The sequence below is a fragment of the Excalfactoria chinensis genome, chromosome 11 (assembly GCF_039878825.1).
Source record: "Excalfactoria chinensis isolate bCotChi1 chromosome 11, bCotChi1.hap2, whole genome shotgun sequence".
NCBI classification, from domain to species: Eukaryota; Metazoa; Chordata; class Aves; order Galliformes; family Phasianidae; genus Excalfactoria; species Excalfactoria chinensis.
In genome coordinates, this window is record NC_092835.1 from 17,473,920 (window position 1) to 17,490,039 (window position 16,120).

The window sequence follows — 16,120 nt, forward strand, 5'->3', positions numbered from 1 at the left end:
ATTCCCTTAAAGGGGACGCGTCCGTGGGGGAGTGAGAGCATCGACGGGGCGGCTGGGAGGCAAGAATCAAAAATAAATGTGAACACAACAAGTAAAAACCTGCAGACTCTTTTTATTAAATTCTCCCATTTCATCTGTACAGAAAAAAAAAAAAATGCACATTATGTTCAGAATCTCAGTAACATCTCAAAATTACACAGCATGAACATGTAAAAAATAAACCCAAACAAACGAGGAACGGGCAGGATTTTATACACGGAAAGGAAAAAAAAAACAATTTACAAAGAGAAAGAGAAAAAAAAAAACAACAAAGTCTCGTTAATGTCACATTGAAAACAAAAAAAAGAAGCGTTAAGTTCAACCAGCCTTCGCTGCACAATGAGGAGCCGGGTCTGTGTCACGCTGCTGGGGGTGGGGGGGAACACCCCTCTTTGCCAATGAAACGCTGAGTTGTGTTTGAATTGAAGCCACAGTCCCTCCTGGAGCACAATCCTCCTCCACAACCAGACACAAGGCAGCTCTGCCTTTCTGCCCTTCTCCTCCCCCTTGATACCCTTCTGTGCTTAGAGACTGAAGGGCTTGCCCCATCCCATCTCCCCTCTATCGCTGCCCCCCGTGGGTTCTTTTGTTCGGGCTTCCCCGGCTCTCTCCGGTGAGGCAGATCCAGCCAGGCATCACTGCAAGCACCAGAAACACCGGCCATAGCCACGCTAGTCATGCAACAGCCTGAAGGACAGGAGGAAGCTATGCTGGAACTCAGCAAAAGGACTTGGTTAGACCCACTAGGCGAGCAATAAATAAGGTTATTTCTTAAGGTCAGCAAGAACGAATGCTAAGAGGCATAGCTGGAGCTGCCCACGTCCTCCCAACACGCCATCAGGAGACACAACCTGCTAACTACAAAGAGCTGCACGCCTTGCTCGCTACCAGTCCCATCTCCTGCCTGTAACCTTCCTAGCAGCAGGAGCATCCCCACATAAGAGCAGGCTCTATACGTGGTTTTGCAATGAGGACAAAGGCTCCCCCAGCATCCTGCAGAACGCAGCCTTCCCCAGTGACACTATTTGGGCTGATGACAGTACCAGCACTTCCCACCAAATCACAACAGGCTTCCTTGATTTCAAGGCAGCAGCAGAGGTCCTTACCATCATTTATCCTGCAATGGAAAAGCCTGCGGGCAGGGTGTTGGTGCTGGCAACAGGGCAAAGCAGGTTATTTTTGGCAGAGTGCTTTCAGGGCTTTCTGTGCTTTTGAACTCTTTTAGGTATAGACAAGGAGGAGGAGAGCATCTCAAGGTTGGGGCTGGGTACACGTCTAGTAAAGGAAAAAATAAGCACAACTGGTCATCAGCAACGTCAGGAAGTCTGATTTTAAAACACGAGTGTGATGCTCACTGATACAAAGGCCTGAACCCTCTGCCCAGCATCACACCTTTACAAACGTACAGTGACAAAGAACGTGGGAAGGCAACACGCAGAGCTGCAGTCGGTATCTGCCTCTGCCCCCAGCACTGTGGGCTCTCATGATTCTCAGTGTCACATCGGAATCTATCAGCGCGCCATCTCCAAAGGCAGTGAGGATGCAGGAAGCTCGGATCATCCCCTGCATCAGCCCTCTCCACATCACAAAGCAACAACAAAACCCAACCCAGAACGTACAGAAGTGACCTTCACAGTGGAACATGGTTTACATTCAGAGCTATAGCTACAAACCTACAACTTTCACCGCAACACCGTCCGTTTGGAATTCAGTGGAAGATGCTACTTCTAGACAACAAACCACTTTCATTCGGCTTTTCAATCTAACCAGGTTACAAAATGCCTTTTCAGAAGTCACAAGAGGTTAAAGAAGCCCCAGCAGCATTTCCTTATGCCTGAGAGATGTTGGAGAAGCAGGGCTTGTGCCACGCAGGCAAGGCTGCACAGGATGCCCCTTCTCTCCCACCTCTGCCGCAGTAATGGTAGCTCCCAAACTGTCACACCAAACTATCTATAATTGCCAAATTAACATCTGAGGCGTCATACACCCGTGCTGCCCCAAGAGATGTGACAGAGCATTCCTTCTCTGTTCCAGTTCATGTTTACAGAGGACTATTCTAGATCCATCAGCACTGGGGAAAAGAGGGGAAGAAACGCAGGTTTGGTTTCTGTTCTACCTAACAGCCTCACCAGTACCAGCACACACCAGTTCTCCATTGAATCCTCATTGCTCAGACACTTCCTTTACCACCCAGCCTTGCGTTCAGAATACTCAGAGACAGAAGGGCTTGCCAGCAAGAGCAAGGATCACCTGCATTGCCAACCACTTGCTGTCCATCCTCAGAGCGGGATGAAGGAACATTTGCAAGAAGCTTCACGTGGTACAGCTTTCTAGCACTTCACAGAGGCAGCAAAAGCCATTGCAGTATTTTGCATCTGCCTTTCTGTACATGCAGCATCGTGGGAGTCTGCTGCTCCGTGTTCCAGGATGTCTCAAAGCCGTCTCCCTCATTATCACAGAGAATAACGCAGAGAACTGGGAACGTCAGATCTTACCTAGCAGCGTGCTAAGAGGGAAAATAACATCATGGTTTCAGCATCAGCCTAAGCTAGACAGGGTCAGGCACATGATTTTTACTGCAGCACAGGCAGGAGAGCACATCAAGGAGGCTGACAAAGCACACCCTACTGCACACACTACGCTGGCTCTCGTGCAGTCACTTCCAGGTGAAGAGTGCTGGGGAACCCTATCAGCTCAGGTTCTGACCGCAGCATGTGGCTTCCCACTTCTCCTTCCAGCACTCACAGAACAAAGAGGATGGCCACAGCTTTTCCAGAACACCTTCTTCCAGAGCACCGATGCGCACACACTGACATTCTGCCTTCCATGCAATACCAGTCCTCTTCCCCTCCCCTCCTACCAGGCTTTCAAGACCAGCACCCTCACCCTGCATCCCAGAGACCAGCTGCCATCCGCACTGACTGCAGCCGTGACAAAGCTAAAAACAGTGCTACAATTCCAAAGATGGAGGCCATCTTTGTGCTAGCCCACATGCAGCTGACAGAGCAGCCAGATCAAGTGTTCGGTAGCATCCTGCATCGCTGACAAAGCACCACACTACCAGGGTGTCAGATACCACCTGTAGGAAGTTGACTGGGAAGGGTAACAGCTTAGCAGCAGTAACGTGAAAGAAAAGGAGTGTTAAAATGCCACTGCATCATCGCTAATAAAAACGCTGACCAAGGAATCGATCCGGGCACCTCCTGCCCGCTGACAGCAGCACTGCACACTATGGACAGGCTCTACAGCCTCGTGTCCACGCCGTGTCTTCAATCTACTGAAGTTGTACAGCTCACACGAGTACTTAATCCTGGTGGGTACTTGATTCTATCTTGAGCGGCAGAAGAAGAAAGGGAGGGCATCTTTTCAGCCAAAACAATCCACAGTAACAAAAGCAGGATATTCACTAGCAGAGGACACCGGTGCCGGCATCCATAGGTTGTCCCAGACTGTGCTCAGAAGATGCTTTACAGATGAGCAAGATGTCCAAAACAAGGCCAACTGTGGTGTGAGATGCAATTTACCCTTTACCTTCCTGCCTCCATTTCACCCAGCCACACGGGAGGACTATATTTCAGTACGAACCGTTACCTAAATCATAGAGTTGGTATGCAGATATATGTCTTCCTTTAAAAATTTACTTAAAAACTGCTTGAGCTGCAGGTCGTATCAGTCTGATTTGGAGAGTGAAGGCAGTTCCAACAGTACAACAGAGACTTGTCTACAGGCAGGTAAACGAGAGTCTGCTAACAAAGGGATAACAAAAGCTGCCGGCTGGGCTGCCAATGTTGCACATAAACTTTCATAGGATGAAGATGCTGTGGATGAGATCCAGGATGGGAAAACTGAGCCAACACCTGCTGCTGTTCTAACTCTTTTTTTTTTTTTCTTTTTATTCTCCTCTCTCACAAGAGGGGTTGGGTAGACTATACAGAGGAGGGCTGTACAAAACTGGGCACTGGGCAGGCATTTCTCCAGCAGGCAATCCAGGCTCTACCTGTCCTTGAGCTCTCTTGTCACCCGCTTGGTGATGCGTCCACACATCAGGCCGATCAGGAAGAGTACACAGATGCCAACCGTGATCACAGACAGTATGTAGTTCTTGGACGGAGAGGTCATAACTTGCATGGCAAGGTCAGAGAAGCCTTCCGCTGGGGCAACCTAGGGGAGAAAGGGAATCAATGAGCCAAGCCGTGCTTTCCATGCGATTCAGCCTGCTTATTTTGTAAGGGCTGGCATCCGTTGCAACCACTACAAGTTAAATAGAAAATCCCATTTCAATTTCTTCCTCATCTAAAACCTCAAAATACTGAACATTGTAGCAAGACAAGAACGTTCCTACAGCTCAGGCTTTCAGTAGAACACCCTGCAACAGAAAGATCCAATGCAAAAACAAACAAGCGAGGTCCTTAAATCTGTACCATATTCACCTTTGCAGCATAGCTCCACATTTCAATACGATCATTAAGGCGTTTCTTGCACTCAGGCTGCAGCCTCACACGCTTGTCTTCCAAGGCTTCCATTAAGCACGACATTTCTGTGACGGATAGAAGACGGTGTTACAAAATAAAAACAGTGCCTTCAACAGTGTGCTGGGGAAAGGCTGCTGGAAAAGGGGTATTTCAGTTCCATGTAAGGCTGATGGTTGCTCAGCTTTCTAAACAGACCAGCCAGGCTGCTGAACTGCAGACAAAACCCTGTCCTCCCTTTGAAGGGAATTAATTTTACCTGTCAAACGGACCGAAGCAAAAAGCCAACCATGGGCAAATACTGACAGGAACAAAGGAGGATCAGAGGGATTGGCTGAGAGTAAATCTCGTGAAACTAAAGTGATTTGCTTCTGTAAGAGAAGCAGCTTAGTTCCAGGGAAGCTTTTGGTACAGCCTACTATAGCACAGCCATAAGCTGGAGAGCCGCACAAAGCTGATAGACAGTGAAGATACATATCACTGCAAAATTGAGTCCACTCACACATTCTGAACAGGATTTACCTGAGCAGGGATTTCACAGAAGGGCTACGGGCCAGGCATCATGCTTTGTTTGTAATCACATGAATTGGGCTCCAGGGAGGCCTCACTGTGGCCTTCTAATATTTAAGGGAGCATATAAACAGGAGGGGGAACAGCTGCTCATGAGGGTGGGCAGTGACAGGACAAGGGGAAATGGTTTTAAATTGAGCCAGGGGAGGTTTTGGTTGAGTATTAGGAGGAAGTTTTTCACCCAGAGGGTGGTGACGCACTGAACAGGTTGCCCAAGGAGGCTGTGGATGCCCCATCCCTGCAGGCATTCAAGGCCAGGCTGGATGTGGCTCTGGGCAGCCTGGGCTGCTGGTTGGTGACCCTGCACACAGCAGGGGGTTGGGACTGGATGAGCACTGTGGGCCTTTTCAACCCAGGCCATTCTGTGATTAACAACAGAACGTAATGTACTCTGTTTAAAAATGGCAGATAGGCTGCAAGGATATGACATCAGGAAGGAAGGACTGAACACTCCTTGATACACCCCTTATCCAGCAGCACCGACCACCTTTGCAGCAGTTCCAGCCCATTACCCACAGTAAAAGAGCAGAAATATCTGGTACTTAAGATAATGCTGGTTTGAAAACACAGCTTAAGGCCATCAGGACTCAGAGGTTGCATGAGGAAAGCACAAGCACTTACGGCGTCCTCTCCCTGGAGGAATAGCAGCACAGTGGTGTTTAATGTCTAGGGCACAGGCTGTGTGCAGCACTGGGTCCACAAAGATATCTGCTTTGCTCTCCTTCAGCATGTTGAGCACTTCCTGGGGTGGGAAGAAATTGCAAGCACACCTTAAACAACAACAGAAATAGGAGAGAAGCAAACAGCACAGATCCTGCTGCTCCGTGCTTCGGAAAGGTGCACCACCTTCAACAACCCAGCATCATGCCAAACAACGCTGTCACTGGACAAAGGTACAAATGCTGTTTTAGGCTGGACTGAACATTCTGCTTTGCAAGGGTAAGCACAGTTATTACCTTCACTGAAATAACACCACTGGTCTAAAATGCAAAGTCAGTACACACTTGCTCCATGCTGGCTGTAACAGGGCAAGGGTTGGAATCTACAACAGTACTTAAGAACCCCAACCAGTGCAGGGATGAGATACCTTCCAGAGCTCATCCAACACATCTCCTTTACCTTCTTGCACATTTCGGTCTTTATTTTCAGCAGGTTCACTTTCAGGCATTCTTCCACCTGCCCAGTCTGCTCCTGAGCTGCTGCTTCTTCAGCACACAAGCTGGAAATCTATTGCAAAGAAAGTATTTGAAGGAATCAGCAATGACAATCACTGTGCCTTTGATACATTAGTTCATGAGAAGGTACAGCCAGAGAACACGAGTTACTCTCCCACCCAGAAATCTGAGCCAAATGTGACGCACTCGATAATGCGTAACCTTCAGAACCCAACAGCAAGAGGTCCATGTTGCTATACTGGGAGGAAGGCAGGGAGGAAAGTAGCACAGAAACACAAGCAACACTTGAGGAGCGGCTTGTTTAGGCTGTTAAAAGTGAAAGCTCAAACCTGGTTGTATTTCAGTTAAGCTTGACAAGACCAAAAGGAAAAAAAAGCAAGAGGTATTTCTCTCACAGTCATAAGCACTGATTGAGAAGGGAAATCATGAGACATGAATGTGGTTTTGATCCTGAATAAGCAAGTGCAGGGCTGCTTCTCCTACCTCTTCAGAGCAGTGCATCTGAAGCTGGGGATCCAGCCGATAATCAAGAGCTGATTCTTGGATTATCACTCGAATTTGGTCCTCGCAGTCTGGAGAGAGACGCTATTGAGCGGAGAAAGTCATTAACCCACTTTCAATCACCTTCATTCTCATTAATCCATCACCTTGCATTTTAACCCGTGTATTCCCTACCTGCTGCGCAGGAGCATAAACCCCCATTTCTGTGTATCTATTACGTGTACTTAAGACACTGAGTGCAGATAAATTTGTTGTTCAGTGAGAGCTGCTCAGCACAGCCCAGCATGGCCTCAGCTCTGCTCACCTGGTCTGCATATTTGAGCTTCAAGCAGGAGATGACTTGTCCCTCCAACTCCGTATCATCCTTGGCTCTATTCAGAATATTCTGGCAGAATTTTGGTATATCTGCTTTGCAGGCCTTCCTCAGCACCGGATTTAGGCGGTAATCTAACCAGGAGAGATCACAGCACGCCATTAGAGCACACATCTCACATTGCAGGCCGTAACACTCCAAGAGATCTGAGAGATGTTTCCCAACTTACACTGTTTTTCCCCACGCATTTAATTACGGGTATAAGAGTTTTCCACTAACCAACTATAACTAGCGAGGTAAGTGGTGCTCTGGGAGTAAAGCAGCCCCATGTGTTGGCCCTCAGGATCTTGGCAGAAGAAAGTTAAGTGTGTGCACTGACAGCTGTGTAAGAAACCAGGTCAGTATTGGCTCAGCCACACAGATCATTCAGCTCAAGCAGACAGTTAAGGTCTTTATTCAGGAAGGAATACCTGTGTTCTGCGTGATCTGGCGTTTTGTTATCATTTGCTTGCACTTCGGATCCATCACTTCACTGTTCTTGTTTTGTTTCAAACACTGCAACATGTTTTTTGAGTCCGCTTCTGGACAAAAACGCTGTGGAAACAAATAAGTGCACGTTTTTTCACTAGACACATGAAAGCATGGACATTTGTGAAGGAAAATAACCACACACCCAGCTCAGAGGCATAGAGAACTCCCACCATCCCTTATTAAGAACACTGCCAGCCTCCCAGCTGCCCATGGGCACAAATACCTGCACTTATGGGGTGAGCACCAGGCTGTATACTGACTTGTTTCCAGCCTGCAGCTCGCATTGGTAGCACTAAGAGACTTCTGCTTTTATTTTCTTTCACAAGTGACAGCATCTATTTGCAAGATGGTACGCCTTTAAGGCAGCATTTCTGGTTTTAAGCAAGCAGGTTTCTGCTCAATTTTTGCCTGTTTATCAGGCTGATCAAAGTCTATGTGCACCAACAGCGAGCTGAAGATGCTGCTTCTCTCTGTGACCACAGCTTCTCCACCTTGCTTAAAAGACAATGCAATACACAGCAAGGAGAGCGACTGTATGAGCCCTATGGGAAGCCTCAGCACAGACTTCCTCCTCTGTTCTGCTGGCACTTGAAGACAAATCTACCAGTGTGCAGGCTTTGACCTGATATTCAGAGCAAGTTAAAAGGGAAGAACCCTGAAGAAACCTGATTCCCAGCTGAGAATCTGATCACCTGCATGAAAGCAGTCACACTTTGAAACAACACAGACATTTTCTAAGAAGCCTGTGGGGAGCTCAAAACTGGTTCAAGGCACTTCCATATCCCGGCCTCACCCCCTGGAGTCAGCAAACACCCGTCACCTTGATCATCTGCTTGCAGACTCTCATCAGCGTATAGTCCAGCTCTGGATCCATCATCTCAGTCTCCTGCAGCTTGAACACCTTCTGGTGGCACCGGGTACTCAACTGCTTCTTGATTTCTTTCAGGCATTCTATGATCTACAAGACAATTACAACCAGGACAGGCGTGCTTTTTGGCATCATTCTACCTTATGCTGCTCCAACCCACCTACGTGCCCCCGCTGGCCCACTATCTTCACCCATCAGTGCAATTACGTTTATGGTGCCTAGATTTTATCAGACAAATGGTTACCAGCGCTGATTTCCACCACTTGCTTCAAGCTCATCTTTTCTCACAAACAAATGTAATGCAACAAAGGTGACCTGGACCTGCTCCAAAACCCCAAACCTCATCCTGCAGATCACACCTACAAAACCTTCAGCAGCATCTGCAGTCACCAGCAGCCAATAGCCTTAAATTAATGTGATTGTGCTAATTTCGCGTGCTCACAGCAATGCATTCACTCAGCATTAAACACTTCGGACCTGGCAGAAAACAATATAATGCTCCAAAATAGCAACAGAAGATTTCAGTACTATCAAAATGAAAACCTAAACCTGCAGGGAGAGGCAAAAATCATCTAAAACCAAAAAAGTTTCTGAAGCTGAAATGCAAAAACGAAATAGTAAATGATTCAGGTGACCCATTACCTGAGCATTGCCATAGGGAACGTTTTGGCAGTAATTCTTGATGTCACTTTTACAAGCCTCGTAGAGCTCTGGTTCAAGTCTGATATCCTCAGTCTGCAGGAGAGATTACAGAACAAACTTTTAACTGGGACTAAACAGTTTAAACAGAGCCATCTGCTTACAAAGGGAGGTCAGCAGCTTTGATTTAAAGAGGTCCTGAGGGTAAGAAACGTCAATAGGAACTCAGCTTTGACTCAGTTTTGTATGGAGGCTGTGGGTTTTTTTGTTTAAAACACAATGCTAGAGGAAAGAAACAACTATAGGGTTCTATAGGGTTCCTCCTATAGAAGGGTGTTGACACAAAGGGCTGAGCTAAAAGCTCAGGTGAAAGCTGAGGACCACTCCACAGCCATCCATCTGCTGGGTGATCTAAAGGATGCAAATGGAGCTTCCTGCTTTTAGCAATGCCTGAACAAAGAGCTTGTTGCTGTCAGTACTGCAGCAGAAGGTTGAGAGGTGGCTTTGCATGCTACTCCTTGTTATACACACAGCAGCTTAGAGCAGCTGGATTCAAGGCAGCTCATCTGTTCTCCTCCCCTCAGTCTGTAAAATGAAGCTCATACTCGCTTCAAGAGGACTTGTAAGGACGCAGACACGTGCAGCATGCTGCTGCTGAACACTCAGCATCATCACTTCACACTGGAATTCCAATGACCACTTAGTTTTCCCAGCCTTCACCAGCCTACAGTGAAGGCACTGAGGCAGACAGTCGTTACTTTTCACTGCCAAGGCCAACTGAGCTCAGTGTTGTAAGAACAGAGGAAACAATAAATGAGATACACTGTACAAACGAGCTCCATTTTTTTCCTCCTCCAGGGTGGGCAAAGCAGGAAGCTGGGACTGAAAGGCCTTCCTAGAAAAGCAAGCAGGGCACGAGTTTCACATGTTTACCATTTCTAGCTCCTCCACACGCAGCTGCTTGCGGCACTTCAGAGATACCCTGTGCTCCTTGGCGTCCTGCAGAGTGTCATTGCGCACCGTTGTGCTCAGACAGATCACTACGTCCACCCTGCAGAAAAGAAGAAAGGTTTTTAACCCACATATTCTCCACTTTGATCAGCCACAACTGAGAAACGGACCCCAAGGATCTACATATAACAGGATCCTGAAGAGTCTATTGGGACTCTGTGTGGAGTAATGGGATCGCAATTAAAGCCCTGAAATCTGATGGTATCTAAATGGCAGACTGACCAACAGATACAGTAATATACTGAACATCCCAACAAAGCTCCTGGCCAGCAAGACCTGTGCTCTTCAAGTCACTGAGCATCTCAGAAAAGCCAAACTATAACCATTAACCTCAGAAATACACAAAGGTAGATATATCTATCTATATGATGATCAGAGGGCTGGAGCACCTCTACTACGAGGAAAGGTTGAGGGAACTGGGCTTGTTTAGCTTGGAGAAGAGAAGGCTGCAGGGAGACCTCATTGTGGGCATCCAGCACTTGAAGGGAGAGTATAAACAAAAGGGGGAACATGAGGGTGGGCAGTGATAGGACAAGGAGGAATGGTTTGAAACTGAGACAGGGAAGGTCTGGGTTGGGTATTAGGAGGAAGTTTTTCATGCAGAGGGTGGTGACGCACTGGAACAGGTTGCCCAAGGAGGCTGTGGATGCCCCATCCCTGCAGGCATTCAAGGCCAGGCTGGATGTGGCTCTGGGCAGCCTGGGCTGCTGGTTGGTGACCCTGCACACAGCAGGGAGTTGGGACTGGGTGAGCACTGTGGGCCTTTTCAACCCAGGCCATTCTATGATTCTATGATCTACGCAGCACTGCAAGCAGCACTTTCATATCAAAAGAAGGACATTTATATCATAAACTGCAAGTTTATGTTTTAAGTCTTGCCACCCATTAACAGGATTAACTTTATGTGTAATTTAGGCCTTGCATCATTGGAGAATGATACTAAAAGCTTCCCACTGAAATGAACAAACCAGCAGCAACACAGAGTGTTCAGCCTTCAGAAGAAGCCTGTGCTGTCTGTCCTGCCCTGAAAAACCTTTGCACACAACTTTCTGCCACATCCACACAGTTAAGCTGCTGCCTGCTGCGGCGCTACGTACTTTTTTTTGATGTTGGGGCAAAGTTTCAGCACATCCTCCTTGCAAGCCATTTTGAACTTGTAGGAGAACCTGAAGTCTTTCATTTGAACCTGCAAGGAACGAAAAGAATTGAGAGATGTTGGTCACCTGGAGAACAATTGTGCACGTCGCCTGAAAGAACACTCAAGTGAAGCAATTAGCAAACACTTCTGGACACAACTTATTCTCATGGATGTCACAGGGATGCTGAAGAAACCCACTGAAGAAACAAGGACCTCCCCTCCCACCCCACCCCCACATGCCAGGGGGGGGAGGTCTGGAGAAGAAACCATTCCAGAAGTGACCGCCTATGCCCAGGCACACAAGCACAACCTGAATTCACAAAGGCAAACCTCAGTATTGTTGGAAAGCAATCTCAAAAAAAGGAAAGGGTTTCCTAATTAGCTCATTCCTGCCAACGCCCTCAAATGCAACCAGTTTCCACCGATAGCATAGAAAAGCACTGCTTACCAGCTGGAAGTGAGTAACTCCGATTGCACATTTTTCATTCATTTCCTTCTGGTGTTTGTTCTGTATCAAACACTCCATCAGGTCCCCAGAATCAATCTGGTTATCTGCAACCTCCTGCAGGACAGACAAAAGGCTTAGAAATGAGCTACCCTTACAAGACGGGGTTTTCATGCTCTTTTAGCCCAGTGCACACAGAAGTAACTGAGAGCAAGGGGGTTCACACATCCCTTTTGTGAGCACATTCTCCCCACACACCGACCATGTGAGCGTTAAGAGATACAGCTCAGAGAAGAAACATCCCAGACATACGCACGCTCTGAATTCTCATAATGCAGAGCTGCAATGATCACATGAGTTACTAAGCCAGGTGCTCTCACTGCTCGTTAATTACTCAGTCCTAGAGCAATGGAGGAAGCTATTTCAGCATGGCGAGCAGCTGCACGCAGAGGAATGGCTCAGCTCACTGCTTGAGGCAGGAGGGAAGAAGAAAGTTTAATTTCCAAGCAATTGTGAAAAGTAACTCCCAATTACACGGCAATATCTTCAAACTCCAGCTTCTGTGCTACAGCAAAAGCACTACACGGAGCTACAAAGCCTTGTTGGAGGGTCGATGGTTTTTTTTCCCACTGAGCACTTCTGCAACTGCTTATTTCTGCTTTTCCCTTTGAAATGCAGAAAGCACAGCAAGAATACCTAAAGATCTAACCTTTCCCACAGCGCTCCTTCCCAAGGATGCTGGTACTGAGTACTCACGTGGCAGAAGGTCTGGATAATGGGCTCGCACGCTCTCATCAGCAAGGCTTCGATTTGAATGTCCTGCAGAAAACACACCACGTTTCACTTTCACAGCATATAGCCCAGGAAAAAACAGCTCTGAGAAAAACTGCTATGGGTTCAACTTGGAACAATTGAGAAGGCTTTGTTCAGATGCAGTCCAGACAGCCTCACTATGGGAAGGCCTACGGTCCCAACCATGCAGTAGATGCAAGACAAGCCTTCCAGCTTAAGAGAACAGCCTGGCTTCCACACGTAACAACTCACTGCTTGGATAATCCAGCCTGCTTCCTCCAAATTGGAAACTCCAGTACTAGAAAGCATCCTACACTTAGGCAGGAATTAAAGACTAATGCTAGTTCTGAGCAAACCATTTTGTAACCACTGGAAGGAGGCATACCCTGCATACCCTGGGGCTTAACTTTGACTAAGAGGTACAGGAAGCAGTTTGGGGCAAGATATTCAAACATGCAGCTTCATGAAATAAGCAGAGCTGCTGCTATCAATGGAAAACTGGATGTGCTCTGTGGCAGTTATTGCTTGCAAATATGTGGGGCCCAGAGGGAAGCTGCAATATGGTACTCAAAATCACTTGCAAGCAAAACAAAAAACCAAAGTCCCTGAACATATTTTGACTTGTACTAAAGGTGAGCTACCTATACAAAGCCTCTTTACCATAAGCCCTTTTGGGCTGCTAATGGTATTTCTCCTGCTTGCAGCCATTACCTCTTGCTCAGTTCTGTTCCTCAAGGGCTCCCCGTGAAAACCAACAACATACGGGGTAAAAAGGAGAGCAGTGTTTGTCTATGCTCAGCCCCAGACTTCTGCACTCCTGCAGCCACCCTTTTATTTTTTAAGTACTGTCAAAATGGCACATTTAACCCCACTGCTCTTCCCTTCATCCCTGGCTGGGAACTGCTCACCTCAGACTCCAGCTCAGTCAGGTTTCCCACTATGTCTCTGCAATCAGACACCAAGTCATCAAGATGGTCCTGAAGACATTCCAGTTCCTATCAAAATAGGTATTTCAACATAAGGTCTCAGTATCCAAGATCACAATCCAGGCCTGAGATACTGCAACACACAGGAAGCTGCCCTCCTTGGGGTAGCCATGAAGCTCCTTTAATGCCTTTTGAGTTGGTTTTGCTTGTTCTCAAAAGCTGTGTGATGCACTTTCACTTCTGGAATATCACATTTCAAGTGCCCTTAGGATAACCTCATTGAGGGGTTAATTACCCATCTGTGGCAGAAAGACAAAGGCCTGTGCTCTAGGGCATCTGCTGCTGAATGGCTCCTGCCCTCCAGCCATGAGGGCAGAACAATTTAACATGAAAGTATTTGTTGAAACTTTGTTAAAGAGCAGCAGATGTTAGCTGTGCTCAGTATAAACACAGGAAGTATGTCAGTATTTGCCAGATGGGAATAGGATAAAGTCTATGTGGGAAATGTCAAGCTTGTAACAGAATATTACAAATAAGAGTCAGGGTGGGGTTGCTTCTATAAAGTTCTTCTTGTTAACTATCCCCTTTCCTCATCTTGTTCCCCTCACGTTTAAACCTACTGAAGTCATACTGCTGGTGCAAAGCTTCTTCATAGGACTCAGCCCCAGTCCAGGGTAGATTCCATTTCAAACTGCATGTATATTTCATATACCCTTGGCTCTAAAGACATTACCAGCCACACAAAGTTCCTGCATTTCCCCCCTCTTGCGCCCTTCCCACCCTTCCAGCTTTGCAAAGAGAGCAGCGGTTGCTCTGTGCACAGTACCTGCCCCGTCTCTGTTTTCTCACTGCACCACTTCCCCAGGTCGATCATGCACTTGTCCTGCAGGGCCGGGTCCAGCTTCACATCCATGGCACGCTGGTGGAGGATTCGCTGCACCTCCGCTCTGCACTCCCTTGATAGCTGCAAAGTGGGCAAAGAGCACTTAGCACACATGTTGGCCCTCTGGACTATGTGTTGCATCACTCCCTTCATTCCAATCCCGCCGAAAAGAAAGAATGGCTCAAACCCAAAACCAGAAGCCCAGAACAAGGCAACACAACCCAACTACAAATTCTTTCCAGCAGTGCCCACTGCAGCTCAGCAGAGCTGACATTCATGAGACTGAGGAAGAGACCAAGTGTAGGAAACCAAGGGGGATTAGTAACAGTGCTTGGCACAACAGTGCACTGTTTGAAGCTTAAAACTTCATGCGCTTCACTCCCAGCGTGTCCCTACCCAGCGCTGCAAAAACGTAGAGATGCAACCTCTGCTAAGTCTGCATTTAAACATTAACTTTCAAAATGACAGCTGTTCCCCTGGCCCATCTTCTAATGAATAAATAAACAGTTAAAAGCCTTCTCTCTCTTTGATATTAGTGCCAGAGCAGCTATTGATTTTTTTTTTGGCCAGCTCTAATATAAAAATGGAATTAGAAAGTCTCCACTCAGCACAGTAAGCAATGGCACTAAAAAAGATATTCGTAAGAGATAGATGACACCAATAGCTGACCTCTGCCACAACAGACCTTGTACATCCAACTGCATCCTATAGCCAACCCGCTGTGTAATCCCACCAGCTCAGGGGGGCTGCGTACAGCGCAGCAGCAGAAGAATGGGATGCGAGTACCCAGCTGACATGGAAGGAACACCTCGACAGAGGCACAAGAGGGCAGCAAAATTGAAGAGAGCGCCTCTGAACTCAACAGATGTGATTGTGGCGGATCTTCAGACTGCAGGGCAGCAAGTCAAATCCCTACCGCCTTCTCTAAAGGCAACATAAGCACGTTGACCAGCAGAGCACGCTCCAAAGAACCAAAAGCATGTTTTACACCAATAGGAAGAATTTAAGAGACTATAATCTGAAGCTGCGTTCAATTCAAAATCCAATTAGAAACAGCCTAAGACAGCGAGGCTCAGAAAGCCCTTCAGCATGAAAGCAATTCTGTAGTTATGCTAAGGAATCACATTACACTTTGCAAAGAGCAGAAGGAGGACTTTGCCCTGCATCTGCATGGATGCACACAAGGAGCTGTCAGCACAGTGGGCAATTGTCACACCTCAATATGGTTATTCTGTCATAGAACAGCAATGCAGCCCTGCAGGGCATGCTCAAGGAGCTGGACATCTCACCTAGCACAACACCTAAGGTAAATGCTCCCAGCACGGATCTCTTGCAGCACATCACAGAACGGAACAACAGTAAGCAGCACTCCAGCACTCACCCTCCGCCCTTGCTCCTCTGTGCGGTAGGCATGGCGGTACAGGCAGGAGAACACAGCCCCCGGGGGCATCAGCTCGCTGGTCTCATTCCAGCCGTGGGTATGGCAGAGGCGGGAGGCATCGCCCTGGCACTTCCTGTACAGGACCACATCCAACCTGCAGACAGAGAAAGCATTTCTCACGTTGCTATTTCCTCCACACTCAGACCTGTGGTGCTGCATTCTGAAATGCTTTTGAGGGGAAAAAAATCCCATTACAAGTTTCAAACGCTGGCACTTTGCTGTCTGAATGGCAGAACGCCTGTCACCGCGCTTAGAATCAATTCCCTAATCCTGCAGAAAGACCTTTAATTACAGATCAAACCCTCAGTGCTCCTTGAAGCGCCTCCCATTCTCTCCTACAGCACGCCAGCCAAAGACACAACTGCCTTGTTGTGTCCTC

At 47.4% G+C, this 16,120-nt stretch overlaps 1 protein-coding gene across 1 annotated transcript in view; it reads right to left on the reverse strand.

The window, feature by feature from the left end:
* Positions 1–92: 92 nt before the first annotated feature.
* The window catches only part of GLG1 (golgi glycoprotein 1), a 54,437-nt gene continuing 38,409 nt past the window's right edge, over positions 93–16,120 (reverse strand). The window contains exons 11-26 of the mRNA XM_072346132.1: positions 15,682–15,835; positions 14,244–14,381; positions 13,400–13,486; positions 12,456–12,518; positions 11,703–11,816; positions 11,214–11,302; positions 10,039–10,156; positions 9,109–9,201; positions 8,419–8,556; positions 7,538–7,661; positions 7,059–7,201; positions 6,737–6,838; positions 6,198–6,305; positions 5,700–5,820; positions 4,470–4,576; positions 93–4,200 (exon numbers count right to left, since the gene is read on the reverse strand). Of these exons, the coding sequence (XP_072202233.1) occupies positions 4,033–4,200; positions 4,470–4,576; positions 5,700–5,820; positions 6,198–6,305; positions 6,737–6,838; positions 7,059–7,201; positions 7,538–7,661; positions 8,419–8,556; positions 9,109–9,201; positions 10,039–10,156; positions 11,214–11,302; positions 11,703–11,816; positions 12,456–12,518; positions 13,400–13,486; positions 14,244–14,381; positions 15,682–15,835 (1,867 nt within the window). The 3' untranslated portion in view covers positions 93–4,032. The remainder of the gene's footprint in view (positions 4,201–4,469; positions 4,577–5,699; positions 5,821–6,197; positions 6,306–6,736; positions 6,839–7,058; positions 7,202–7,537; positions 7,662–8,418; positions 8,557–9,108; positions 9,202–10,038; positions 10,157–11,213; positions 11,303–11,702; positions 11,817–12,455; positions 12,519–13,399; positions 13,487–14,243; positions 14,382–15,681; positions 15,836–16,120) is intronic.